General features: G+C 37.8%; 2 protein-coding genes and 2 long non-coding RNA genes across 6 annotated transcripts; 1 reads left to right on the forward strand and 3 right to left on the reverse strand.

Annotated features, from left to right (window-relative positions):
* The first annotated feature begins 133 nt into the window (after nucleotides 1-133).
* Nucleotides 134-809, forward strand: LOC143471336 (uncharacterized). The gene is made up of 3 exons (XR_013119536.1): nucleotides 134-238; nucleotides 337-436; nucleotides 559-809. It is a non-coding gene; the product is annotated as an uncharacterized LOC143471336 (long non-coding RNA).
* A 7,561-nt stretch (nucleotides 810-8,370) lies between these two features.
* Nucleotides 8,371-11,148, reverse strand: LOC143470774 (uncharacterized). 3 transcript variants are annotated; one of them, XR_013119402.1, is made up of 3 exons: nucleotides 10,917-11,148; nucleotides 10,260-10,400; nucleotides 8,371-10,010 (listed from the first exon to the last, which is right to left on the reverse strand). It is a non-coding gene; the product is annotated as an uncharacterized LOC143470774 (long non-coding RNA). The 3 variants fall into 3 exon arrangements; XR_013119401.1 differs by having other exon boundaries at nucleotides 8,371-9,741; nucleotides 9,928-10,400; XR_013119400.1 differs by having other exon boundaries at nucleotides 8,371-9,741; nucleotides 9,861-10,400.
* Nucleotides 11,149-12,985: 1,837 nt separating this feature from the next.
* Nucleotides 12,986-17,938, reverse strand: LOC143470870 (apoptosis-inducing factor 3-like). Its single transcript, XM_076969157.1, has 7 exons — nucleotides 17,005-17,938; nucleotides 16,488-16,675; nucleotides 15,884-16,116; nucleotides 15,200-15,331; nucleotides 14,806-14,996; nucleotides 14,170-14,333; nucleotides 12,986-13,989 (listed from the first exon to the last, which is right to left on the reverse strand). Exons 1-7 carry the CDS (start codon nucleotides 17,694-17,696, stop codon nucleotides 13,805-13,807), a joined length of 1,785 nt encoding a protein of 594 aa, XP_076825272.1. The 5' UTR covers nucleotides 17,697-17,938; the 3' UTR covers nucleotides 12,986-13,804.
* A 2,603-nt stretch (nucleotides 17,939-20,541) lies between these two features.
* On the reverse strand, nucleotides 20,542-26,249 carry LOC143471136 (beta-1,3-galactosyltransferase 5-like). Its single transcript, XM_076969514.1, has 4 exons — nucleotides 26,046-26,249; nucleotides 23,856-24,006; nucleotides 22,170-22,389; nucleotides 20,542-22,072 (listed from the first exon to the last, which is right to left on the reverse strand). Exons 1-4 carry the CDS (start codon nucleotides 26,160-26,162, stop codon nucleotides 21,511-21,513), a joined length of 1,050 nt encoding a protein of 349 aa, XP_076825629.1. The 5' UTR covers nucleotides 26,163-26,249; the 3' UTR covers nucleotides 20,542-21,510.
* Nucleotides 26,250-26,965: the final 716 nt, after the last annotated feature.

Here is a 26,965-nt window from a genome sequence, read left to right on the forward strand (position 1 = left end):
TTACGCCAATAGTAAGTGGAAATGTAATGTCTTCCTTGGGCCCGTATTTAATTCTCACCGTATTAAATATCGCTTTACCCGAGAATCGTGTTGATATTTGTTTATTTTCATTCCTGGTTTTAATTTCTGGCAGGTCATTTCCCTGATAGTTTCTTCACGTTTCACCATTCCCAAACATTGTGAAATCTTACACAAGCTTCAAGACATACATATACAAGACGTACAAGACTTCAAAACAGTAATGAAATTATTATACACATAGCTACGATTAAAAGCTACTTCAAAGTTTTAGCAAGTGTATTCGATCGTCAACTAATAATAACAATATTGTTTCAGACTCTTTCAACATTCAATTCCACTTCAATAACTTCGATAGCGTTTGTTCAATATCAAGAAGCTGGCGGTGCGGCCTCGACCCAGCTATAGCTCGCCATCGGTAGGTCTCGTTTGAGCAACTAGTTTAATGAAATAAACTAATGAATTGCTGGTGTCAAGCTATTAATCATGGGTGATGGTTTGGCTGTGTAAGCATGGGTTGACCCTTCTGTTACTTTTAAGGTCTCATGGAAGTCCAACCACCAACCAACCAACCAACCAACCAAAGCAATATTTAGTGGCAGGGCTTCATAACGTTAGGAGCGCGTTGGTAACCAACGAGGGACGATGAGAAGAAGTAGCGATGAGACAAACACGAAAGAGAGAGAAACCTTCCGACGACAAGTTGCCGGCGCGCCAGTGCATCGTAGGTTACGGTTCAGGCGGCATTACCATCGCACATTGCGCCCCTGGTGTAGAAATGTTAAACCATGTAGTGCAGCAAAAAGGGACATTATGTTATCAGACTAATATAACTTCTATAAGAATTCATTAAATTCACCTCTATGAAAGACAGAGACATTTCGTATTTTTGTGTGTTTTTCTACTTCCTTCCTTCCTTTTTTTCTATTATTTTTGTCGTCGGTAGAGGGCGTCAATGCAAATGCGATGGTAATTTTCTTTCAGGTAAGGTATATCCCAAATGTACCTGAAGTAGTAAAGTTTGGAAGATCCGAGGTAAATTTTCAAATATCTTGTTTGCTTAGGCCCTTTATATGTTGCATAGTTTACAATGATATTATTTTTGTTACAATAATTTTGTTAATAATTGTGGGTGTTAACATAATAGCAATAATAATATGGAGAAGATTAACTATTGCTTATTTTGATACCTGTTACATTTACATTTTACCATAAATGCAAAGATAATTTTAAACATTTTTTCAATAAAACTGTTTTGCGATTTAACCAAAGGACAGTTATCTAAAACCAGTAAGAAATTTACTGGGATTACCTTATATAGGCCTACAATAAGATAGTGGAGGTGCTGGAGTCGATGGCATAATGACTTTCTCTATCTCTTAAAATTGATGGGATTGTTGTTGTGTATTGTTTTATCGCTTGTATTATTCTCTCATAGTTTGAATCATTGAGTTCTTCTGTCTTATATTGTTGTGTGTTGACTGTTTTATCGTCTGGAGGGTGCAGGACCCGATGCAGCACTGGGTTCGCCAAGCCCAAAGCGATCCAGTGTCCCCGGCCCAAATAAAGAACATTTTGCCCTCGCGCCCCTATACTAGCCTGCACTTTCATAACCCTATCCTAGGGGGACAAAGTGCCGTGTAGAATAGGGTAGGGACCTCCGACATTTGACGCCTCCCCTAGATGGCGGCACTCAATATAACAAGTAGGTCCGACGGGGCATTAAGCCACAGACACAAACAATTCGACGCTTATGGGGTTTGTTGTGGGTCCTCAGATAAAATAGTGCTCCTAGGGTGTAGCTCGCTTAGGTTATCCAGCACTATTTTATTTCAATCTTGCGAATAAACTTTTAGGGTTTTTTGTTTTCGGAACCACACAATTCTATTTAGTTATTCCCATTGTGTCCATCGACTCCAGTGCTGTTATATTTCTATTTTTTATATCTACTGTATCTTATCTTAGGCATAAGACTCTATACTTTTCTTTATTCTGGCACTCCAACCTAATGCAGCGGTTGGATCGGTGCCTTAGCGCGCAACACAACCTAAAACAAACACATTAAAGATGATTCACATACTGTATGGCCGGTTTGAGTTACCGATGTTGGTTTCAACTATTTTTTTTCAGGTTTTCAAGTAAAGTATTACAAAGTATCCTAGGTAGAATATCCTAGTAAAACAATCCTAGGTTGACCGCACTTCGGTCTGGTTGACTAAATTTTCAGTCAAATATAATTAAAACAACAACAATAGGCCACAACATCTAACGCGACCATATGCCTTCTCTTATTGCCTTGTATAAAACTCTCACAACAAACCACACCGCGCGATACCGGCTAGGTCCCTCCAACATTTCTTAGATGAGGTAGGGTCATGACTTGTTTTGTTTTTGCCTTTTCCTCCATAGAAAACTTTTAAAAAATTTCTTCTTGGGTCCCCAAATGCTTGTCTGCCCAACCCCTTTGTTTCATTTTGCGCGATTGCGGCGGTTATTTACAGGTTACAGGTAATTATATGAAATGAAACAACGATCAACGGTTGGGCGGATTCCCCTTGTCTTTAAGAGAAGGAGGACGCATCGTAACGTACCAAATCCTATACTAAAAAAGTATAAAGTACTAAACATAATATTCGGTATTTTCGGTAGTTAAAAGAACAATTCGGTCTTGGTGTTTTTACAACGGTCTTTATCCTGCTTCTCTACACCCATCGGTAGCGAAGTGGGGGATTCTCCCCGTTCCCAAAGAACCGTTCCGACGACTGCCACCTTGACGCGGTGGAACGGCTTCAAAAACTAAGAGCAGTCGACTTTTTGGCAACATCGCCAAACGCACTCAATTTTAAGCTTTTACCAGCATTAACCGTTTTTTTGCAAATTTTTAACGTTGGCGTTATGGTTTGGTGACACTTAATCACGCGACGCTTAATCACCGACACATAATCACTAGGACATTTAATCATGCGACTCTTAATCACGCGACACATAATCACTAGGACATTTAATCACGCGACACATAATCACTAGGACATTTAATCACGCGACATTTAATCACACATTTACAGTATCGGCTACCGTACACACTAGGTAACAATGTCATGCATGGGAAACGTAAGCAACTGCACGAAGATAACTAAAATCTCGCTTGACAGATAACGGTCAACTTTGTCAACACGATGACTTTCATCGTGTTTGTGATATTTCTGGCTAAATATCAAAGAGTTTCTAGCTGGTGGAAGTCAACTTTAAACCAATGTTTTCTGAATTTGACGGTTTAATTTAAATTATCATTAGAATTGTCGCGATACCCATCTATGCGTATATGTGGTGTACTTCGCTTTTGCAAAACTTTGTTTTAAGAAAGGTAATAGGTAAAAAGTTTTTTCTTCACGTCAGAACCGTTTTGATGGTACTTTGATCAAGAGCTTCGGTGACAATAGAATAATGTTACATATTACATAGGTTATACGTAGTAATGCAAAATGACATGTTATTTCCTGATTGGCTAATGTGTTTGTATAAAAACTAAGGTTTGATTAAAATCTCCCCTTCTTGTCTCTACACATAATATCAGTTTTACCTTCTGCACTGTTCATTACTGAATTGGAGTTAGAGTTTTGTTTAAATGTGAAAAGATGATGAAAATGTTTCTATTGTGATACAACTTACTTCGGACAATATAACAATTAGACTCTATGAAGCTGGTGTTGATTTAAAGAAACATTATAGAGAAAGCCGGCGCAACGGAGTCAAAGACCATTGTCGGGGAGTTCTAAAAGAAAGACAAATAGCCTTTGGTTTTAGGCCAACCTTAAAAGCAATCATCGTCATCCCCACAGAGAGATGCACATGAGCTTGAATTACTGAATTTTCTTCACGCCTTTCCGACATCCAAGTGACTATGTGTCGCGTGATTAAATGTCCTAGTGATTATGTGTCGGTGATTAAGTGTCGGTACACCGGCGTTATAGCAGGCATACATCAACTTTAATTCTATGGCTTCGTACTTTTAATCAAGATTTTGTTCTATAACTTTATTTTTTTCAGCCAAAAGAAGTCGTCTTTTGATCCTGTGCCTAAGACGTACGCTCAAGCTTCTCTGATGAAACGACGACAACATAACTTTCTTTAAAAGTGTTCAATATTATCTATGCAATGTTTATACCGTTGCTGTGTTTTTAGTTCTCACATCATGTTACTGCATTGCACGTCGCACTGCATATTACGTCACAAATTCTTGCATGTTCCATTCTAAATGGTCTTAAATTCTGACTGATGGTCCGCGGCTCTTAACGGTTACAGGTTCTGGCTATCTTGTGGACTACCCTCGTTAACAGCGGTTAAAAGATCATAGATCAATTCTTACAATAAAATATACAAAAAAGAGATGTTCCATACAAAATTCTAGAAATAATGAACCATACAGCTGCATGATACATAATAAAATTGAAATCGTCAACAAATCGCAATCGAATTCGTCACACGGCTGATTGGTGACTGGAAAAAGGTCATTTCCAAAAATGTCTGCACAAAACAATATAAACAATATAAATAATTGGTTGGAATTAAATCACTGGAAAACATAGGTTTTTAACATTATTATTACAAAGTCTCATGATAACCTAATTCTTTTAATAAAATATATGACATACACAATGTTAATGCAATATAAATGAAACAAACAACATGATACATAACAAAGTAACACTTGTCACGTGCTAAAAACCGCAATCGAAACCAATTGCTGATTGGAAACAGATTGTAAATCTTTCCTGTGATAAAAATGTAATATGATAAAATAATAACTTATATTAACTCGTAAAAATACTCGTACGGTTAAGTGTTTCAGAACTTGTGGCCGCAAACAGTATCATTGGTTTAATATAATAAAATATAATGTAGCAAAATTCTCATATAGAATTGTGTAACAATTTAAATAACAAATCGATTTGTTGCGGTGGCAACAAAGTTCGTAGCGAATCGTTCGATTTTCGACCATGATTATTTGCTGGTATGCTGATGAAACTATGACTTGTGATTTGGCATTTTTGCTGAAACAAACATCTCGTCAACTTAACTTGCCCGCTATCGTCTGCAAAATAATACCATTATTCGTGCACGTTTTAAACTTATTAAATATATAATAAAATTGTAGTAACCGCCCATGATTGGCCGATAACGAGCTTTCATCAGTGACACTGCGCGTCACTTTGTGAGTAATGGTGGGATTGAAAAACATATCTATCGAAAATATATAAACAATATTTAGCGATTTGGGAGTATAACAGCTTAGTGGTGGAAGCTTTATTAATAAAACATTGGAACCCGCGTCTTTATAAATGGCACGGCTTATTAATAAGTTACAATTAAGTTTGTCATACTGTTTTCTGTTGTCATCATATTTATTTTGCATCTATTGCGCTTATTTCTGTTTCATTGTATTCAGTTTGACATTTACTGTGTACATTTTGTATGTTTTGTGTGTGGGTTATATTAATTGATAATGTTATGACTTGTGTATTTCGCTCTAAAATCAGTAAAGTTTCCAACTTGGTTGCTTAAAAAGTGAGAAATTTATTGTGAAGAATAAAACCTTGACACATGTATTTCATGACCATGAGACATGTATTGAAATTAACGGCATTGACAGAAGCCGGTTGGTAGCTCAGGCCTTAAACACCTCCTCGTCGTTCAATAGGTCACGAGTTCGATTCCTTGACAGTCATTTTTCCTTTTAATAGTTAGAATAATTCCTTTGAAAGTTTTAATATCATTAACGTGTAGGCTACCCATCAAGAGGTCGCATATGCCAGTAGTGTCTAATTGCTTGTAAGCGTATTTTTATTCTTCAAGAATGTAGCTGTGGGCTCATTTTACCATGAATGCACCATTAAAAATGTAATAGACACAATGTGATGTACCAAAACCAATGCCCTGATCCAATGATATAGATTATAGATTACAGACGGTCAGCTCATGGGTGAATAAAACGCAATGCAGGGAGGAGAATTCTGGTCAACTGCCCCAAGTCACCTACGTTTTTGGAACTGATGCTCCTGCTAGGACGGGTTCAATTGGGTTATGCCATATGTTATGGGGTGGTGCAGTAGGGAGAATTTTTTGGATCGTCTATTCCGAAACACACATGTTCGCAATAAGGCAAAACAAAAAGAATGAATCTATAGCAGGGTCGTACAAATTCTGCCTTCTTGCATCAAGACATACGATGTGGCCGAGTGTGCTAGTACTACCTTTTAAAAATGACGACTCTATGGCGCAACGGTAGCGCGACTGACTACAAATCAGAAAGTGGCGTGTTCAAATCTTAAGCGGGCACTTGATATTTTATCTCAGTTTTTTGGTACTGACGAACGGTTCCTGGACGACTCAACCTACAAGTCGTTGTTTACATCAGTGCAAATGTTCTGGAATCGATTTTTTAAAGTCTTGAACTTAATTTATTTTCAATCTTGTCACCTGGTGAAAATATGAGTGTTGATTAAGGACGCTCGTCAGACGATTTGTAGCTCACGATAGGAATTGCAGGATTCGGTGCGAAGGATTCTGGGTTCAGATCCCCCTGCAGTGGAATGGTTGTATCCTTTTTTTTGAACTGATGAATGTACATTGGTCACATTTGTTAAATCACATCGTTTACATGAGTTAATTCGTAGCTCATGTGACTCGACACTGCACTCGGTGCCGGAGGTTCCAGGTTCGATTCCCGGCGTTAAGTTCTTAAACCACTCATGCGTGAATAAAACATAAGCAGCCTGGTCCACGGTCACAAGTGTAACGTAATTCCGACTGATAATAACCTTCGACACTGGAACTGAGTCAGCAAAGTAAAAATATGTATTTAACATGATCGTATAAACTTAGCTTTATGACATCACGACATAATGTGTGTAATGATTACATGTATACCTTTACATCATTTATCTTGGTACAATGTTTTGTGAACATTATGACTCCGTGGCTAAGCAGTAGCGCGTCCGACTCCAGATGAGAAGAGTTCGTGTTCAAATCACGTCGGAGTCACTTATCATTTTCTATGATATTGATGAATGGTTTCAGGTGAATTCGATTTCTGTACAGTCGAGGAAGATACTAGAAGATCTAAAACAATTAAACTCAGGATGACCCAACCAACATGTGTGGATTGAAACCTTGCACTCAATTATCCTTGGTTTCATCTTACGTTGGTTGAGTTCCAGAGTTGAATCGACCTTGAGCTGAAATGAATGTTATCCTGACGAACAAAGGGTTAAACGCAGAGCAGGAGCAAGGCATACTACACAGAACTGATCGCGCCTTCCGTCATTGACATCGATGCAAAGGTTCTTGCTTTGATTTCTCAAAAACTTCAATTAATTTTTTTTAACTGATGTGATGATGGTATGTGTGCTAACAAATGTAGATTAGGCCAGACGCGTTGTAGCTTGCGACGTTTATCACAGAAATCGGAGCAAAAATTACCGAGTTCAGGTCTCTTTGGAGCCATATGACCTTTGCCTTTCCCTTTTCAAAATTAAACAACTGATGCATTGTCGTTGGTTATATTTGTTACACCACATCCTATACTTGTGCAACTTCATAGCTCGTGTGCTTGGACACTGCACTCGGTGCTAGAGGTTCCGGGTTCGATCCCCAGCTATGGTAGAAAAGAATGCAATACAGGGAGGTGTAAAACCACTTAACAGGATGTAGAACCGAAGGTCCTGCAAGAATGGGGAGGGAATTCGATTCAGTTGGTGTACAGCGCTTTTTCCTTTTTGAGTGTTTTCGAAAAATATATATTTGAAATTCTAAGCAAAATAAATTCCTGTGTATATCTCTTTTGGATAAAATTTGCCTGCTAGCATGGAGGTAGCGGGTTCGATACCCAGCTAGTGCAGTATATTTATTTATGGCGCCAAATGTTTAGGCGTCCACTGGATGGCCACCATACGAAACATATCCCGTCCAGCCGCCCTTAATCTAAAAGGTGCCTAGACCCTTAATCTAAAAGGTGCCTAAAATTAGACAACGATCCTGCGGATCCACCGATCACCGTTTCTACTGATGACGCTACGACCTTAATTGCATACGTCGGCAAAAAATAGCACGCCTGTAGGCTACATGTTTCTGAACCTATCTTGGCTGCCAGCACTGCCTTTTCCCCTCAACCTAAAATGTGTCCGTGTACTGGCCAGATAAAAAAGGACTAGTTGTTGACTGCCTAGCCCTAAAGTCTCAAACTAACTGGACCAGAGAAAACTTAAAAGCGCTACATCGATCGCAACACCACTGTGCAATGTACATTAATATCTCTTAACAGTAGAGTAGTGGAGGAGCATCGAGAAACAGACCAATGTCTGAGCACGACAAGAAGAAATCCGCAAAAGGTGTGACGTTGTTTTGCAAATAATTTTGAAATAACTACTGTGATGAAACGGAACAGTGGCAATTAATAATGAACAAATAAAAACATGCCAGAAGCAAAACACAAAGTTTTCCACCGATGCACGAGCTTAAACAATTGACAACTCTCGAGGAGCTGAAAAGTGCCGTGGCAACAACAGCTACTAGAACAGCTTGTGCCAAACGTAGAGATATCTCTTTGGTGAGCGTTTTGGCGAGGTTATTGCCAGAGTACGTTTGAACGTTTATAAATCTTAGCAGACAGTTTTTCTCCCGAATCATAAGGCGACTTTATAGAAACAGGTCATCAATTGACTTTATTTTCTCTATCCGACTAACCCAGAAAAGTATCGAGAACAAGGACGGCCCATCGTGCTCATTAGACCCTTAACTGACGGCACGAAAGTTTGTGTACAACTAAGGATACATTTTAGAAAACTTTGCTTAAGTGTACTAGCGGCCTTACACTCATGAATGATTTTGCAAACAAATGCGGGAGGTTCTCAATGGTCATCAGCACCAACACTGATGCGCAGCATCTGCCACAAAACCGTAATGAAAGCAAACAACCTAGTAAATGAGAAACATATGCGTGACAGAAGAGAAAGCTGAAGGCTTCAAGGTCGAACACCAAAAAATGCCATAAAATCTTTGTTTGTTTTATTATACAGTGAATTTACTAAAAGACTGTTTCTCGAAAAACCCTCCATGGGGCTCACTGAAATTTTGCATGTCAATTTAGTATTCTTTGAACTGCCATTCCACAAAATGCCATCAAAAAACCAAAATAACAGAAGCCCAAAATAAACACTAGAATTTTTGGTTTAAAAAACCCAATTTTAGCTACTTTCATGCAAAGTTTTAGCCAAATTTTGTTCGCGAGCTGAGATATTGAAGCACGCCAACTGCTAGGGTAATTCCCAGGCTAGAAAACAACACCAACCATGCTGCCTTCTGATTGGTCTAAACATTTTTTTAAAGCCCTACGTAGGACGTCCAACAAATTGAAAGAGATCTTAGATTTAGGTGTTTGACACCTTAATAGGCGCTGTCTGCGACGCAGTTAAGGAGTCACGCGGCGCACCAAGATCAGGAACAGCAGTGTGACCGAGCGCATTGGATGCAGCTCTCTAAGGCACCTAAGGCAAGGGGGCCGACGTCCCGATGTCGGAATTTCAAATGACATCTCTCACAGTGAAGTCATCTCTAGATCCAGGCCCATTGGTCGACCTCTCCTGCGTTTCAACCACAAGGTGAAGCAGGATACGAAGCAGCTCCAAAAAAACAACATGTACGACATCCAGGTCAGCAAACGGCAAGCTTGAAAAAAATTTGAACAGCGTTTTGTAGCGTGGCTAAACCTCGTAAACATGGAAAATTTCTTGAAAACTTCAAAACACTATTAGTATTGAGTGATTTGGTGTCCACTAGAGGCCCACCATATAATTCACACGGCTTGAACGTGTCTTTAATTTTGTTAAATGGACCGCAAAAAAAGTAACTGACTATTTCACTTTCAGCCGAACTCGAAATAGGTCACGCAGTCAGTCTTCGAAGCTGCTTTGAAATTACTGGGTATTTGATTTAGTCTAAAAAACATATATTGTTAGGTTTAGTTATCAACAGTATATGATAAAACATTGAAGTTTAGTTAACGTGAGGTATGGAAAGGTAATTATGAATGTACGATGTTTTCGTTGAAATAGCAACAGCTCAAAAATTAACACCAAAAGTAGTTGAAATTTCATGAATACATTATGATTGGAGAACTTCACTAACCACATGAACAAAGCTGATCCACTACAGAAAACAAAGTTTAATTATGTGAACTGTAATACACAATTCTAAAGTTTGCTACAGCCCCTTAATTATGAGAATTAACTGCATAAGAATGAAAATTTTGTTCCGCTGGAAGACAGAACATTTCTAGAAAGTGTACGTCATTGGCGGCTTGTTGATCCGATAATCACCGCTTGAACCTACAAACATAATGGCTTGATTGAAGATATCGTTTACGCTATTTTGAATCTAAAGTTTCCAAGTTAAAAACGTATTATATTTTACAACAAAAACTTAAGCCTATAATAGTAGATTACAAAATTTGATCAAAAATGTTGTCATATTGTTTACAAAAATATAACAAGCCAAAACCAGTTTGAAAGCTAACTTGTACTTATATAACCTAGCAAGCTATGAACCAGTTTAAATAACAGATATAAACGTCAACCGAAAATGTATTCAATAAACCAAAACTTCAAACTGACAGTCTCATAATCTTCAGCCATTTAGTCATAGCACAATAAAGAACATGCTCTCGTACAATTAACGAAAAGGAAAAAGTGGTAAAACTCGAACTTTTACAAACATGCAAGATGCCAACAATACAATTGTGCTACATCATATTAAGTTCAGACAAGCTAACAAGTTTGGACAAAATATACCACTATCATAAGCACGTTTATCGCTATCAAGAAAATACTGAATGTTCAACTCACCAAATGTACCGGAACAAGCTTTCACTCAACTCTGGAAATGTTGAACTGACCAAGCCAACGCACAAGTTCTTACAGCTGCGACCTTCTCAGCCACCGTCAAAATAAAATGACCACGAGTTTCTTTATTTGTTTGTGACGTCACCTGGCATTCGGCGCGGCGCGCGTTGATTAAAGTCTGGCTTCCTTCCAAAATTATCCGCGTAAAAAGCTGAGAAGTAATTTTGAGCTTAAACCCGCAATCTATGATGTCTGTAGAAATGAAATAAAAATCAACCAAATTGACGCAATAAACTTCAAAATACAAACATGGACGTAATTATTTTGTCGTACCGAAGGGACATTCTGCTATCGGACTAAATAGCTTCTATAAACGTAAGTTTTGTATTTTTGTGTGTTTTTCTACTTCTTTTTTCTTTTCTTTCATATTGTTTGTCGTCGGTAGAGGGCGTCAAAGCAAATGCGATGGTAAATTTGTTTCAGGTACCACGGGTATATATCAGTTGTACCTGAGGTGACATTTGGAAGATCCGAGGCGAACTATCGATTAGTTTGAACAAGCTTGGCCCCTCTAACATTTGCTAGATGAGGTAGGGTCATGAGTTGTTGTTTTGTTTTTGCCTTTTCGTCCATAGAAAAGATGTAAGAAATTTCTTCTTGGGTCCCCAAATGCTTGTCTGCCCAACTTCGTTGTTTCATTTTGCGCGATTGCGGCGGTTAGTGACTGGTTACAGGTAATTACATGAAATGAAACGATGGTCAACGGTTGGGCGGACTCAGGGAAGGTTTAGCTGTAACCTACCAAATCTTTAAGGCAACTTTACTTTTGTTTCAAGCAATACACTCTTCACTTTCAGTGCGTAAACACACACACGTCAGTCGCGCATATATTGCAACATGCTTTCAGCTACTAGCCGTACAGTTCTCACGCATTGTTTGATCATAAAATACAAATATGGTAGCGGCAACCGTAGGCCTTTGTGATGAAGATTGCGTAGCTTTAAACGTAACTGAGTGTGAAATGCAAAAATTGTGTTTAATATGAATATGCGTTTATTTACACACCGGGTAAATTTTCCTACTTTGTAATGAGAGTGTGCGGCCCGCCGGCTGCAACATTTTTTCTAATGCGGCCCTCAGTACAAAAAGTTTGCCCACCCCTGGTTTAGACAAATGTATTGAACAGTTTTTGTTGTGTCTTAGCTGCTGTGTTTTGGCAGTGATTTGTAATTAGCTCATTTCCATTTTCAGAATAGGCTAGGTCCGTGTTAAGATTTTGCTCTTCTGTTAGACTTTTGCACATTCTTTCGTTTTAGTTAGATTAGCCTACTGCCATATTTGGCTCCAATGTTGCCACTTATTTTGTATTCTGTCCTATTTCTATGTGTGTCTACTTCCTTACCCTGTTTTTCAACTTAACTATTTAGTCAGCAATTTTATTCGAGAATAACCAGGGTCTTGTTTTTCTTAAAAAGCTGCTAAATTTTCATAGCTGTTTGTGATTTTTCGAAATAAATACAATAAATTTTAACGTTTTGTACAATAAAGCGTAATTTAAGCACTTGAATTCTTCATATGTCAAAATTTGTCAAAAAAAAGTTTTTTAATGTCAAAATTTTTAGTTTTTTAGGTCAAAAAATAATTGCCCTAATGATCATATACGTCCAAGAGCCGGAAGTTTTGGTTGCCGTGTAGCGGCCATTATATATTTCAAATTTTTTCGCTAGTTGGCGCTCTTAAGCCGCCGCAGTAATTTCTATGAAATTATGTTTCTCCTTATTTCACGATTATAATGTTACTGAGCTAATAGGCTCACAAGGCCTTTATTTCTATAATATATGACCGACAGCTTTTGGCTTCAGATCTGCTTCTCTGCATACGACGTCACAACCAAAAAGTTTTACTTCTACTTTTCATTTAAACACTTTTCTTTTTCAACAAAAACTCTGAAATTTCACTTCCACGCTAAATTCCTGAAATGCTTGCGCGAGGCTGCCATCTCCCGGTGAGAAATGGTGGCACCTAGAACCATTTAAGTTATGAAAAGACACGGTTCTTTGAAACACTCGGAGAAAAGTTTGCGACATGTATGTTGAAAAATGATATTCACAAGCTGCAAATGACAGAATGTTTCTGTTAGAAAATATCCAGTTGATCAAAGAACACAAAAATGCAAATGAACTATTAATTATTATCAATACAACGAATGTAGGCAGCCAGGTTACGTGCAACCAACTTCAACTGAATGGAATTCAGCTACAACGTCTACACAAATTTATTTGCAGATTTTTATTACAGTCCACAAACAAACATCTTTATAATAGATTCTTTGTAATTACATGGAACAAAACAACACAATACGGTAAAAATAAACGCAAACATCACCAGGTTTTCATGAAATGGAACGAGAAAGGCTGATAAGATGAATGATTAATGAGGAAATTCAAATCTCTGACATATTGTATCCTGCTGTCGGCTTGCCACAAAAGTCACTTTGAACTGGATACGATCGAAAGTGTAGCGATGAAGCTATGGTAAGGTTCGAAGTCTGCCATTCCTTATGCTGTTCTATGTGTGTCACATTATGTGCATTCACTGATCAATTATCGTCACAAACTAGATCTACGTTTCAAGTGAATGTAGAAAAAAAGTGACGTTTTCATTAATTTAAAAAGAAGCATCAACAGCGTGGTGCGGCCGAAACCACAGAGAGGCGTCGCAGTGGTGCTCTGGTGACAGTGCAGCCCTGATTATATAGTGATGTGTGATCGCTGTCAATATGACTTTCATTTCGACCAAATTCTTACTTCCCATTAAAACAAAATCAACAGAAACGAGAAAATAACTTATCCAGGAATTCGAGATTGTTTCGTAACAATTCTTGACGGAATTTATTTGATTTCACTTTTCGAGATTTTCTCTCCATCCAACATCTTCTGCGCCATCAGGGCAGCTACCGGATCTGACATCATGGTTGCTACGGCAACCACATCATCGCCAGCGGTGTAATACGCACAGAACTTGCCTTCTGACACCTCCCCAGTGATTACGATGTCGTCATATCCGACTCCGTAACCTGATGATTGACGACAATGAAATACGTGCGAGCACGGAGCGGAAATAGTGTTGAAGTATTTATGGTGTCATAGAATTTTCAGAACTAAGGTAAATTCGCAAATTATCAGATCACTAACTTACATGATCAACAAACTTTTATCAATAATAACTAGCTCTAGACAACACAGCAACCATTTACCTGTGTATCGGAGACTTTTCCCGTACTGCTGAGTCCAGAAAAATGGAACTGAATGAACCGCTTGAAGATCAGACTTATCCACCACCATGTTGGTGCCAGCGGTCCTGCCATGTTTGTGCGCCATCTGCCAGTGCTGTACATTTGATGGTTGCCAGTTGCGCAACCTGTTTAAGAGCAGATGAATTGCTTCATGTATCATCAAGGCATACATATTGTGTGCATGATATGGCAACACAGTGCACCTGGATAAAGTGATCACTCCTAGGGAAATACCTCCAAACTACCCAATTATCTTTTGTGCATTCAAATGCAAAAAGGAAACACAGAAACTGGGTTCAAAATTGTTTAGAATGCCATCACTGAATTAGTCTCATGTTTACCAGGTAAAAATCTGAGTCTGCTGTTCTCGTTTTACGAGTTTATCAAACACAGAACTCCTAACACTTGGGGAGGGAGGAATATGTGGTCACTTTAATAGGGGTGTTACTGTAGTTACAACACCGAAGTCTTTAAACCCATTCAATATGCATTAATGGCTTAAAACTTGTCCAAAATTTCTGTTGTATATTATGAAAAATGCCTTTTGCTTTGTTCTAAAAGCATTATAAGACACAATGCTTTATTATAAACGCTCACTTTTGTGGGTACATCGCAATGTCACCAGCAGCGTAGATATTTTCAAACACATCTTTCCCATCGCTGTCTTTCTTCATACAACGCATGTATCGGTCGACGTTTACGAAGCCGTGGCTTGTCAATGATATGCCACTGTCACCAAGGAACTCAGTCGAAGGGATGACACCAACGCCAGCTATCACAAGATCTGCCTGATAACATAATTCAAAAATAGTTTACAGAAGCAAACAGCAATTATAGAGTTTGTCGATTATGTAAAATGTTTGTTGTACTTGCCGAGTTAACGAAACAAACTTTGTGAATAGCTACGTTCAATAAACACACAGCAGCAAATATATAAATAGGACATGCAAATAAGTTAAGGAACTAAAGCAATAACTTGGTAAAATCTTACTTGCAGCACAGATCCATCTTTGAGGATTGCTCTCTGCACTTCGCTGCCATCACTCTTCAATTCTACCATCGAAGCATTCATGTAAAATGTGACACCTTTTGACTCGTGGAGTCTTTGCAAATACAAACCAACCTATAAAATGTTAACAAGTCGTCATGGTCGTGCATGTGTTACTGTGTATACGAATGCATAAATGGATATGTTTGACTGCATATATGTCCTGATATGCAGCACTACATTAATTTCAGTGTGCCGATGAAAACATTGCACTACAAAATGCGGAATATGTGCACTTGAAAAATAAAATAAATATGCATTTTATTTAGTGATAGTCATAACTGAATATATAACAGCAAAATGCTACAAATGTTGGAGTGCAAAATAACTGCAGATGCTTTGCCCCTTACTGAAATTATTTTTTATCAATGGTGATGGTAACTTACAATGAAAGTCAAATTTCTGCTATGACTTATTAACTTGACTGCCATTCCAAACATCATGGACATGATATTAGTAAAAATGGTCGTTTAAATGATAAGAGCCAATTTTGCAGCTAACACTTACGACTGATTTGAGACAAGCTAGCATGCAACTTGAGACAAAACAGTTGTTCTAGAATGCGCAAGATTGTTAGCAAGGACAGGATATTTTAGAAGCATTTCCAGTCGAGTTATTTCAGCTTACCTCTTTCCCGAGCACACGTTCAAACGGGACGCTGAAGAACTCACAGACACTGACTGACTTTGCTTTTGAGACAAGTGACGACGCCACTTCCATGCCGATAAAAGAAGCGCCACAGATAACGACATTTTTGTCTTTTGCTGCAGCAGCGATAGCATTCGCATCATCAGGAGTCCGAAGAACAAAGACATTCTTCAAGTCCCACCCAGGGATGGGAAGCGTTCTAGGCCTGCCACCTACAATTATAGCAAAGATTGAGAAATGGGATTTGCTTTGTTAAGCATCGTGTAACATCAAATGAAACTGAGACTTATATATAGAAAGCTTTTCAATTATTTATGTGCAAAACAAGCAACATGCATAAATTATTTGCTATTATCGGTGGGAGAACACGACTTACATATATATTTCGTAGGCATAAATAATTCTACACTGCCAAGTATATGTTTGAGAATGCATGGGAAAGTAAAGATAAAGGTTATATATCCATGGCTTACCCACAAAATCCCAGGTTAACAACAGACAATGAATAAATGTTTTGCGGAGTAAAGACGGATAAAGAACCACCAACATAGAAACATTCTCAATTTATACAAAGTTGTACAACCTGTGGCAATCAAAAGTTTGTCGAACGGCATGTTGTCACCATCTTCGAATGTCACAGTTTGATCGAGTGAGTTGATGTTTTTTGCTCGCTTCCCAGTCAAAACACGAATGTTGACAGTATCAAAAAACTCTTGTGGTCGAAGATAAATGCTCTCTGGTTTTATATCCATTGCTTTACTTAACTTTGTCCTGAAATGTACAATGTTTCTGTAGTACAAGTCAGTTTATCGCGAACAGTGTTAGCATTATGATCCCACAACATTTTTAGAATTTATCTAGGCTAATACAGAACAACATTAAATAGCACTACGTTTTACATGCTGTAGGCCTACAGGAATTTCGTATGGCTGTTGTTTTACTAACCTAGCATACAGTAATACATCATTGTTGGACTATACAAGGCAAGTGATTGCAGGCACTGTTAATAACGATATTATGTAGCCTGTAATGTTATCAAACTACAGGTAGACTACCATGTACAGGGCAGTAAAATTCAAATAATGTCACACATTTCGTACCTGTCATATGGGAGATGTGTTTCCATTGTAGCAATTGTTACTGTCCCTTGGAAGGATTTTTGGCGCAGGGTTTCTGCGCAGGTTATGGCTGCAGGGCCAGATCCAATAATCAAAACATGGGGCCCATCATCGTTTTGGGTCTGAACCATGGGCTTGTACCGTTTATGGCTGGCTAAGGCTGATTTGGCAGCACGGATGACAACCTTGTCACCATCTTGAATTAAAACTTCATGTTTTGGAACACAGTCCAAGCCGGGAAAGTCTTCGATGTCACCAGTTTTCACGTTGAAGCACGCACCGTGCCAAGGGCATCTGACATGACCGTTTCTCAGGGCTCCTTTAACTAAGGGTGCACCGTAATGCGTACATTTTGGTCCGATTGCACTGTATTCACCTTTGTCTCGTACCAGCAAAGCTTTACCGTCGCCCACTGTTATTTCTCGCATTTCGCCATCTTTCATATCGCTAACTTTGCAGGCGAACACTTCTAACATTTCTTCTTTGGTTGCATTTCCACCCATTTTTCTTCGAATGTTATACACGGCAGATCTTTTGGCAAAACTGAAGCCAGAACTAGAAACTGCTGGTTTGAAATGTGGCGACGAATTGAAATAACAGAGCGTTCTAGTTTGGTTTAAGCTTCTGCAAAACAATCGCGGGCTGGCAAACAATAATGACTTGCAAAACGACATGCACTTCTATACTGGTGGCAATAGCGACACTAGTTCCTTTCAAACTCTCGCCGAATTTTTTCTCAACGTTTTCACAAAGCTAACACTCTGCTATTTTTTACAAACTTTCGTCACGTGTATTTTTCTACGTGCTCAATGGCGCGTGACTCATCGACTGTATTACGTAACGATTGGCTTAACCCACCTTTGCACGAGTAAATACCGTACTTATGTATGAAATTTACAAACGTTTTCTATTTTAAAACAACGTAAGCAAAACAAAGTAATTCTGTCAATAAGAAAATATCATAGGTTCCACAAACTTAATATTGTCGTGCTCAAAAGCTGTTACGTAAATGAGTCGACATCTATCGAGAGTCGAGATGTGAGTCGAGATGTGAGATAATGAGTCGAGATTTAATTAAATTTGTCTTCATTTTTTAGCTGAACTATTCTGATATATGTCAAGCAATTACTTATAAACTGCAAAAAACGTGACGCACCAATGCGCACAGATACAAAACACACAATTGTTCATGCGACTTCTATTTCCGGTGATGATTTGTGGCAATTTCTTTTCTGCAGGCAATTAATGAACCTTGCATGGTTTTAGATGTCACTGTACACTACACAGTCTATTGTAATGATTAGGCTACAGAAAAATTTATATCTGCAAGCCGACTTAAATCCAAATATAACTTATGACACTTAAATGTGTCTCTATGCTTTAATCTAAATTCTGTGTCAAGAAATTTAAAAATGGAGGTTAATCCGTTTAATATGAATCCTCAAATTATCAACAGACAAAATAATGAGAAAACTTTATTGGCAGAAATGAACAAGGTAAAGTTAATCGAACTGATATCAAAATGTGAATGCCATGCCGCGTGGATAAAAACCGCAACGCTTATAAGGTAATCAACGAAAGAATTTAAACTGCACAATAAAACGAAAAGGTAAAGTAATATGGCCCGGCCGTCACAACGCCTCCCTACTCATTGTTATAACCATACTTGTGGGCTCCACCTGATCCATTCCAACGCCAGATTAGTTAATCGAAGCCCGTACGTGACAACATCCTTAACTAGCAAATAGTCTCATTGCTTCGAGTTTTCTTTAATATACTGCTAATGCTAAAACTAGCCTAAATCAAGATCTTATTGTTTGGAAGCGTATAAATTGTCAAAAAAATTTAACTTTTTTTGCTATTTCTTGGGTAGATACATGCAGCCCAGAAATGTACAAACTACACATACAGCAAATACAAAAATTAAGCTAAGGAGGCCTATAGATTATATTGTTAAGTTTCTCGTGGTCAACAACTGAGGCTCACTTGAATTAGTTTCATTGACCGGCGACATGTACCTAAGCACAGACATAATTTGATATGAAAAGAAGCATCGAAGAGCGCCACCGTTTCTACAAAATGAAAGTCACCAAATATCAACTGCGAAAACACTGAAAACTGAAAAACAAATTGACCATTTTTTCGGAAATACACATGGTACCCTGTCGCCACCTAGCGGTAAAGAAGGGAAGCTCTTCACGCCAAAACAATGCCACTATATCATAAGAATGCAGTCAGCCTCACGCAATCGTGTCGGCGTCACCATAGCCAATCACGGCGTTTCATTGCTTGGTCCAAATTTCGACGTACCTGCTCATGATAATCTATTTGCAAACAATAGCTTCGGAGCTTTTGAATGGCATACTGTAAGTTATCTGTAGGTTGCAATATTACTCCTGTTCGATTTTGTACTAAAAACAGTGATATAAGCCTAAAGTTTAGGCCTATAGGCTAGAACTAGAATGCTGCAAATACAGGAAAACAAGTATCTTGAAAACGCTAAACTCAAGTCTTTGTGATGATGTTAAGAAACACGAAATACGCAGTTATGGCTGCTTTATCCACACGATTGCTGTTGAGAAATCAAAGTTGGAGGACCTATTAATTTCGCAATTTTGACAATCCCGCAGAGTATCCATTCAACTAAATTTAACTCATAAAATCTTCCAACGCTATCCAAAGATAATGTACTTTAAGGTCTTAATTCTGAACGATTCACAACAATATCTTATACATTTCGGCTCGAAGTTTACAAGATCAACAGAATTCTGAATAAACAACAACATATAGGCCTAGGCCATGCTCCATTTGACATCATTACAAATGCATAATAGCCTAATGTTAAACGAATGAAAGAACAACGGTCACTTTCTAAGCCGTCACGAGATGTCGAGTTTCTTAAACATCATTTTCTGATCCAATTTACAAAATCAAATTCAGAAAAAAATTTAATCCAATTCTAAGAAAAGGAAAAAATCGAAATTCCGATGACTTCGTATTGATTTTGTACATATCCTGGTCCAAATATAATTAATAGCGACACTCATTACGACAACGTTGACGACATCGAGCGAATACGGATTAAATCAGTGTGTTACCAATTCATAACTGAAAATTTAAGCTTCTGCATATCCAGGTCCTTTACACCAATATTTTTTATTCGAGGCGATTTTACGCGCCACGGGAGGTGACCGGACCACAACTGGAGGGAATTTCAGTTTCTTGGCTGGGGGCGAAGGAGATTTCTGCACATAAATGTGGTACAATTTTGGAATTAAACTTAAAAATGACACATTCCACTGATGTGGAAGCAAATTATTTGACCACCTCACAAGTCAAATCTTACACATGCATAATGCCGAGTGGTTTGAATTGTTTTTTAACGCGTTCTGCAAATTCAAGTAAACTTATGCGAGGAGTTGCGAATCGGTCTGTACTCAAAAATAAGCACGCAATTGAGAAAAATCACGTTTCTTAGATATAAGCACATGAATATTTTCTAAGGCATGGGTGGGCAAACTTTTTGTACTGAGGGCCGCATTAGAAAAAATGTTGCAGCCGGCGGGCCGCACACGCTCATTACAAAGTAGGAAAATTTACCCGGTGTGTAAATAAACGCGTATTCATATTAAACACAATTTTTGCATTTCACACTCAGTTACGTTTAAAGCTACGCAATCTTCATCACAAAGGCCTACGGTAGCCGCTACCGAATTTGTATTTTATGATCAAACAATGCGTGAGAAGTGTACGGCTAGTTGCTGAAAGCATGTTGAAATACATGCGCGACTGACGTGTGTGTGTTTACGCACTGAAAGTGAAGAGAAAAACACACTCGTAAAGGGAATAATATTTTGTCATGTAACCTGTTTAATTAAAACAATAAGTGATGAGTAGGAGTTTCTGCAAGTGCCGGCGGGCCGTAGTTTGCCCACCCCTGTTCTAAGGCATTGTACATTAAAATAAACATAAATATTAGAAATAAGCATGGAATGGTAGGTCCTGCTTATACGGCATTTGCGCTGGGCAAATTTTCTTTTTTCTAGGACATTGGTGTTTGCTATTGTGAAAATCTCTAGGTATAGGTCCTAGAGCCCACACCACTTCCATGCAAATTGTGTTGTATTATTGTATATATTTTTCAGTCAATCATTAAATAACGTAAATGTATAAAGTCTGAAAAAGTTGGCAAGCAGTAACCAATGGCTTAAAGTAATCTATGCTGCAATCTATAGGAACTCTTTTGCAGTGAACAATCTAAATTTAAAGTCTTTAAAAACGCACCAAAAATAATTATAATCATTGGAATAACTTTCAATAATTTTGACTTTTTTCAGTGAAATGTTTATTTACTGTGCCGAAGAAAAAAGGTATAAAAGACGAAGGCATGGCAGGAAGCTTTGAGGACTATGACTGAATTTCGCTTGGAGTTGAAGTCTGCAAGCCGATGCTGATTTTATAAAGCGTCAAACATGCGACATCATTTTCCTAGAAATGACAAACTGAGATTTTTTCAAGCCGTTTCGACAAGTCGTTCCATTCTTTAAATTCCAATAATTTTTTGCCTTCTTTGTTTTTAAACCCTTTGTAGTGCTGAGCTAATGGTTCGTCAAGTTTAATTATCATCTCATCTGGCATCCCCAATTTGTGACGTAGTAACCCCGTGATCCAAACGTCATCAACGTTCAGAAATGGTTCAGATATTTGGGATATTTCCCAAAGTTGCTTTGCAGTGCTGACACTGGTTGTGTACATTCCACCAAAACAAAACGCCGGCCAGTAAGGCCAACGGTACTTTTCCCTGGGAATGAAGTTCTTGTCTTTAGGCTTTCGAAGTGGCTTAACAGAATCTTCTCCAAACTTGTACGTACAAATGACGGGAAACTCAGGCCAGTTGCGTTCTCCTACCACGTTGTTGTATTCAGTTATCACTCCAACTAGTTTGAGCATGTCAATCCACATGTCGTCATCAGATGTGGAATAGAAGAAATTATAAGGAAGATTTTCTGAAGCCCATTTCATACTAGCCAGAGTTTTTACGCCAATGTATCTGTCGTTGTTAAAACATGTTTACAGGGAAACTATTACAAATTAATATATTACAAAACCAATGTAACATGCAGCAAGAAAATGTGACTTAAGCCTACCGGTAATCATCGAGTTGGGAAATTTGCAGAATGTCGTGAAAGTCTTCATGTTCATGATTTATCGCTAACTGAGATTTAGTATTTACTCCGACGACGAAAACTATGAAGAATCTTCTGCCTTCGATCAGTTTTATTGAACCCCATGTCTGGCGAATTAATTGACGGTGATCCCTGTTGGCTGCTGCCGACTTCACAAATATCACCATGTTCCACACAAGTTCTAAAAAACAAATTTTCTCTAACATACAAGCTTAATACAGTACTTCCTCGATTATCCGGTCAAGTTGGGTCAATATTTTCAAAAATCTGACCGGATAAGCAAAAAAAACGGATAATTGAATTTGTATTTTTACATCATAGAAATAGAAACAGAGAGAACAAATACAGTAATGTACAGAAAAATGTCATAACTCAGCACTTTTATGGTAAAAAACTGATCGAAATGTAGCAGTTAACAAAAAATTTACGCTTAATTTTCATTTGCAACAGCAAATCTACTAAAAAATGAATCAATCTTGGATTGTTTGCGGGAAGATTCACGTTTTTCGGCAGCTAACTCACGAAGTTGTACTAACGTGGAAGTGTTTGAAACTGTTGCTTCTGGCTGAAAACGTAGCCACGTCAGACACTGATCAAACATTCGCATTGCTTCTGCATGAGAAACAGGGCATTGTGCTCTTTTTGTTGCGTCTTCTGTATTAATGATCTGACTCCGTGGTTGCGTGCGGTCAGAATTCTCTAACCTAACGTTTTACTAGCCGAAAGCTCTTACGATATTACAGATATATACAGTTTATCAGAAACGGTCCTTTGTTGTAGGAACTGTACAGGTTCCGAATATGACACAATCACAAACTTAGCATTCACCATTTAAAACAAGTCTAACGAATTAGAATTAACACGACTAACGTAATACGTTCGTACGATTCTGTATCTCTGTCTGAGCGGTTACTCGTGCAAAAGTTTTAGCTTATAACAGCGTGGAGCGGTGTGAACGGAAATATCTGGCGTAAAATACACGAACATTGCAGAATGTGCGAACGATAAAATCGACAATTAAACGACGAGTTTGGGCACACCAATTATTGCTTGTGATGACATAATTGAAATGATTGTGTGATAGATTTTTCTTTTAGGTGGTATACAGGTCATTGATCAGTGTTGATCTAGTTTTGAACAATGAGCTACAAGTACAGTAAGATTTTTAATGAGAGTGGGCCTTAGTATTATAGCAGGACGGAGCTGCTCATAACTTTGCGGTTCATTTTACTACCGGTTCACAATGTGTTCACTGCAGTGGCTACAAGGAGAAAAGAACCAAGTAGAAAATTATTTTCTGATTTTTTCCTACCAGTTCAGTGAACACTGAACAGGTTGTCACCTCCCAAAGTCATTGATCATTCGGCCGGATAATCGAATGCCGGTTAAACGAGGGACGGATAATCGAGGAAGTACTGTACATATAAAGCTTAGGCATATAATAAAATACATATAATCAAAATTCATGTCTCTCAAGAACAAGTCAAACCCAGTTTCAAATGAACACTTTTCTGTGTTAAACTTATTTACGTTTTTGTTAACATGTGTGTAAACGTTTTTTGAAACATAAACCGTTAGTTTATTCATCACGCTCCAAACACAAAAATGATGTCTAACTAAAAGCTCTTGTCTGTTATTCTTATTTACTTTGAGTAACATCGCAAGTGTCGTTCTCGTTTTTCCTTCGAAGGACTTGGGAGTAGATGTCTGGTTCTTTCAAGAACTCGATATTTAAGTTTTCTCTGGTTGATTGATTAGAAGTAGTTTGCGTTTTAGACAGAAATTGTCCCTCATCACACTACAGACAAACAAAATTTAAAAAATAACGGAACACTACCAACTACTGACATTTACATGCATATGGAGAAAAAAAATTGTGCTAAAAGCTGGTTGTAGGTTTTGGGCTTATTGCCATTATACTTTAAGACAACCTGCAGACATCTTATATGCAAAAGTTTATGCATTATATTATTTATTATCTATATAAGCTTTAGAACAAGCTTTTGAACTTGTTGGATAGATAACACTGGTCAACAGCCAATTTGCTTCTGAAACAAATGAGGTCAATCTTGGCTAATTCGGGGTCGCTGATCACGAATATCAACTTTAAATTTGTTGATTAGCTCTAGTTTTTGAGATATGGCACCATGCCAAAATGTGCTTTACTTGCTGACGCGGAAAGATTAAGTGTGCGTTTATCTGTTATAGCTTGCATCTGCCAGATAGAGTTGGGCACTTAATATATTTGTTGGAAGGTAAATGACGTTTGTATTCATATTATTTTTATTTTGACATATGTTTGAGTTGGGTTGTTTGCTTGCTTCTTTTGTAAAAACTTCATGTGTTTAGTCTTGACTGCTTTTCCTGCAGATGCCTCGTAAATGCATAAAAAATGCAGACAATTTCTGCTACATTTGTGGTGAAATAACTTTTTCTTCAGAAAAGCGAAGTATAACGGCTGTGGTCAGGAAAGCAAACCTTGTATTCAACTTGTATTTTGGATGCAAAGTTGGTGATCAGGGCAAGAGTTTGGCCTCCCACATATGCTGTAACTCCTGTGGTGCAAATCTTCGGCAATGGCTAAACGGAAAAAGAAAATGTATGCCCTTTGCTCTTCCAATGGTTTGGAGAGAACCTATTGACCACATTAGCGATTGCTACTTTTGCATGATCCCCCAGGTTTGTAAAGGTTTGTCAAGAAAGAAGAAGCAGAGTATTCAATACACAAATATTCCATCAGCAATTCGTCCCGTACCGCATGGAGAATTACTTCCTGTTCCTGAGGCACCTAAAGAATTCACGTTACGTTGAAACATTATCTTCCAAAGAACCACACCTTATAACTCAAAATGAATTGCACGATCTTATCCGGGATTTGGAACTACCTAAAGTTAAATCAGAACTTTTTGGCTCTAGACTTCAGCTATGGAATCTTCTGGCAGAATCATCACCTTCGAAGACGGTGAATTTGATCAAGTGTCATTTGGCAAAGATAAAATTGCATGGGAAGCGTTTAAGTTGCTGGCCACAAAATTCTTGGGGAACAAAAGAGCTGACAACTACACAGAATTGGTGTCCAATCTCATTAAAGCATACAGATGCATGAAGTGCAATATGTCACTGAAGATACACTTTTTGGACTCGCACCTGGATTTTTTCCACCAAACTGTGGAGACGTTAGTGATGAGCATGGTGAGCGATTTCACCAATGCAGATCTACAATGGAAAAGAGGTACCAGGGAAAACAGAATCAATCAATGCTTGCTGACTTTTGCTGGATGATATCTAGGGATGCTCCATTAACCGTATTCAAGCGACAGGCCAAAAGGAGAAGAACAGATAAAATAGATTAGAAATTTATATTTGAAAAGTGGCAGTTATTTGTTGCATATGCTATGCTGAAATATAAACGCATGCAATTATTACACTGTTTGTAGATTGTTACTGTTGTGTTCAATAAAGTGCACCAAGGCTTGCCATATCTAGATCAACATACAAAAATGAAAAAAGTTTTTATCTTTTAAACTAGAGCTAATCAGCAATTTTAACCGACATTTTTGGATTCAGCGTCCAAAAATGCATAAGAATCAATTGTTTTCTTATCGGAAGCAAAAAATTTTTGAAAAATTGTTGACCAGTGTAATTAATTATAATTAATTCAGATAGTTCAGCAATTTTAGCTGCTTCTATTGAAAATGTAGACATGTTGTCAAACACTTTATACCAAATCATCTTTGTAGACTACACTACTATTAGTTTGGAATTTTACATAAATCACAGACGTCAATGGCAAACAGTACGTTTTGAAAAACTAGGAAAATAAACAACATACCCGACCTTCTGCTTATTTAGTTGCTGCTGAATAAGATTCAAACGCCAAAATGATGTCGTCGTAATACATAAAAGAACAAGCGACAAGAAACAAAAGAAAAACAGCTTTTGTTTCATTTTCATTTTTTCCAAACCTTACGACTATTTTTTCCACGAATGAACTAACCATCCAAAAAAGGATCTATTTTCAAGGACGACAGTGTCGTTAGAATACAGTAAAATAACCCTAAATTTAGTTAATAATCGAAAAGTTTATAACTTAATGCTTTTATATCAGTTATAGACAAGGCTGTTATTTAAAATATTTCATTACAGTCTTCAAGGTAAACTATAGCGTTTAGGTAAAGTATTTTATTTACGTTGTCTACAATATTCGCTACCATTATCCAACCATCAAATAAAGAAATTTATAGACAAACCTTGCACTAGAAAAACACTTTAAAAAAACATTTCCGAAAAACAATAATACAACCAGAAAATTAAAGTGTATAGTATATTGCAAACGTTTCATTTCTAATTTCAAACTTTGTCGATGCCCAAAACATTCCCATAATAACTATCTTCAACTATCTCGACACATTAAGTTCACAGTTCTGTTGTCGGCATGAATCCACTTTCTCCGACCCCGTTTGCAAACTGTAATGACGGTTTGGGTAATTGAGTACTTTTTATGCGTTGATAAGAATTACAGCTGCTGTCTTATGCCTTTGCCACATACAACGAAACTTTGTTATGAAAACATTCTACAACAATCCAATTTATCTTTCCACTGTCTCTATAATTTGATGTCATGCTTTGGTTGAGATTCTTTTCACTTCTTGTCAAATAAATGCTTATATAAAAGCAAAAACGGAAAGCTAAACCTGTCGAGTCATATATGGCCTATACTTATGTGGTCCATCTACAACTCAACACAAAGCAAATAT

The sequence above is a fragment of the Clavelina lepadiformis genome, chromosome 9 (assembly GCF_947623445.1).
Source record: "Clavelina lepadiformis chromosome 9, kaClaLepa1.1, whole genome shotgun sequence".
NCBI classification, from domain to species: domain Eukaryota; kingdom Metazoa; phylum Chordata; class Ascidiacea; order Aplousobranchia; family Clavelinidae; genus Clavelina; species Clavelina lepadiformis.

Coding starts and splice junctions, on each gene's coding strand:
- LOC143470870 (XM_076969157.1), bottom strand. CDS start 17,696: ATGTCGTTTTGCAAGTCATTATTGTTTGCCAGCCCGCGATTGTTTTGC. Junction 14,997..15,199: donor AAGATGGATCTGTGCTGCAA/GTAAGATTTTAC, acceptor TTATGTTATCAG/GCAGATCTTGTGATAGCTGG. Junction 13,990..14,169: donor GAAAAGTCTCCGATACACAG/GTAAATGGTTGC, acceptor GTCAATCATCAG/GTTACGGAGTCGGATATGAC.
- LOC143471136 (XM_076969514.1), bottom strand. CDS start 26,162: ATGAAAATGAAACAAAAGCTGTTTTTCTTTTGTTTCTTGTCGCTTGTT. Junction 24,007..26,045: donor AGCAACTAAATAAGCAGAAG/GTCGGGTATGTT, acceptor GTTTGTCTGTAG/TGTGATGAGGGACAATTTCT. Junction 22,390..23,855: donor CACTTGCGATGTTACTCAAA/GTAAATAAGAAT, acceptor TTTGTTTTTTAG/AACTTGTGTGGAACATGGTG.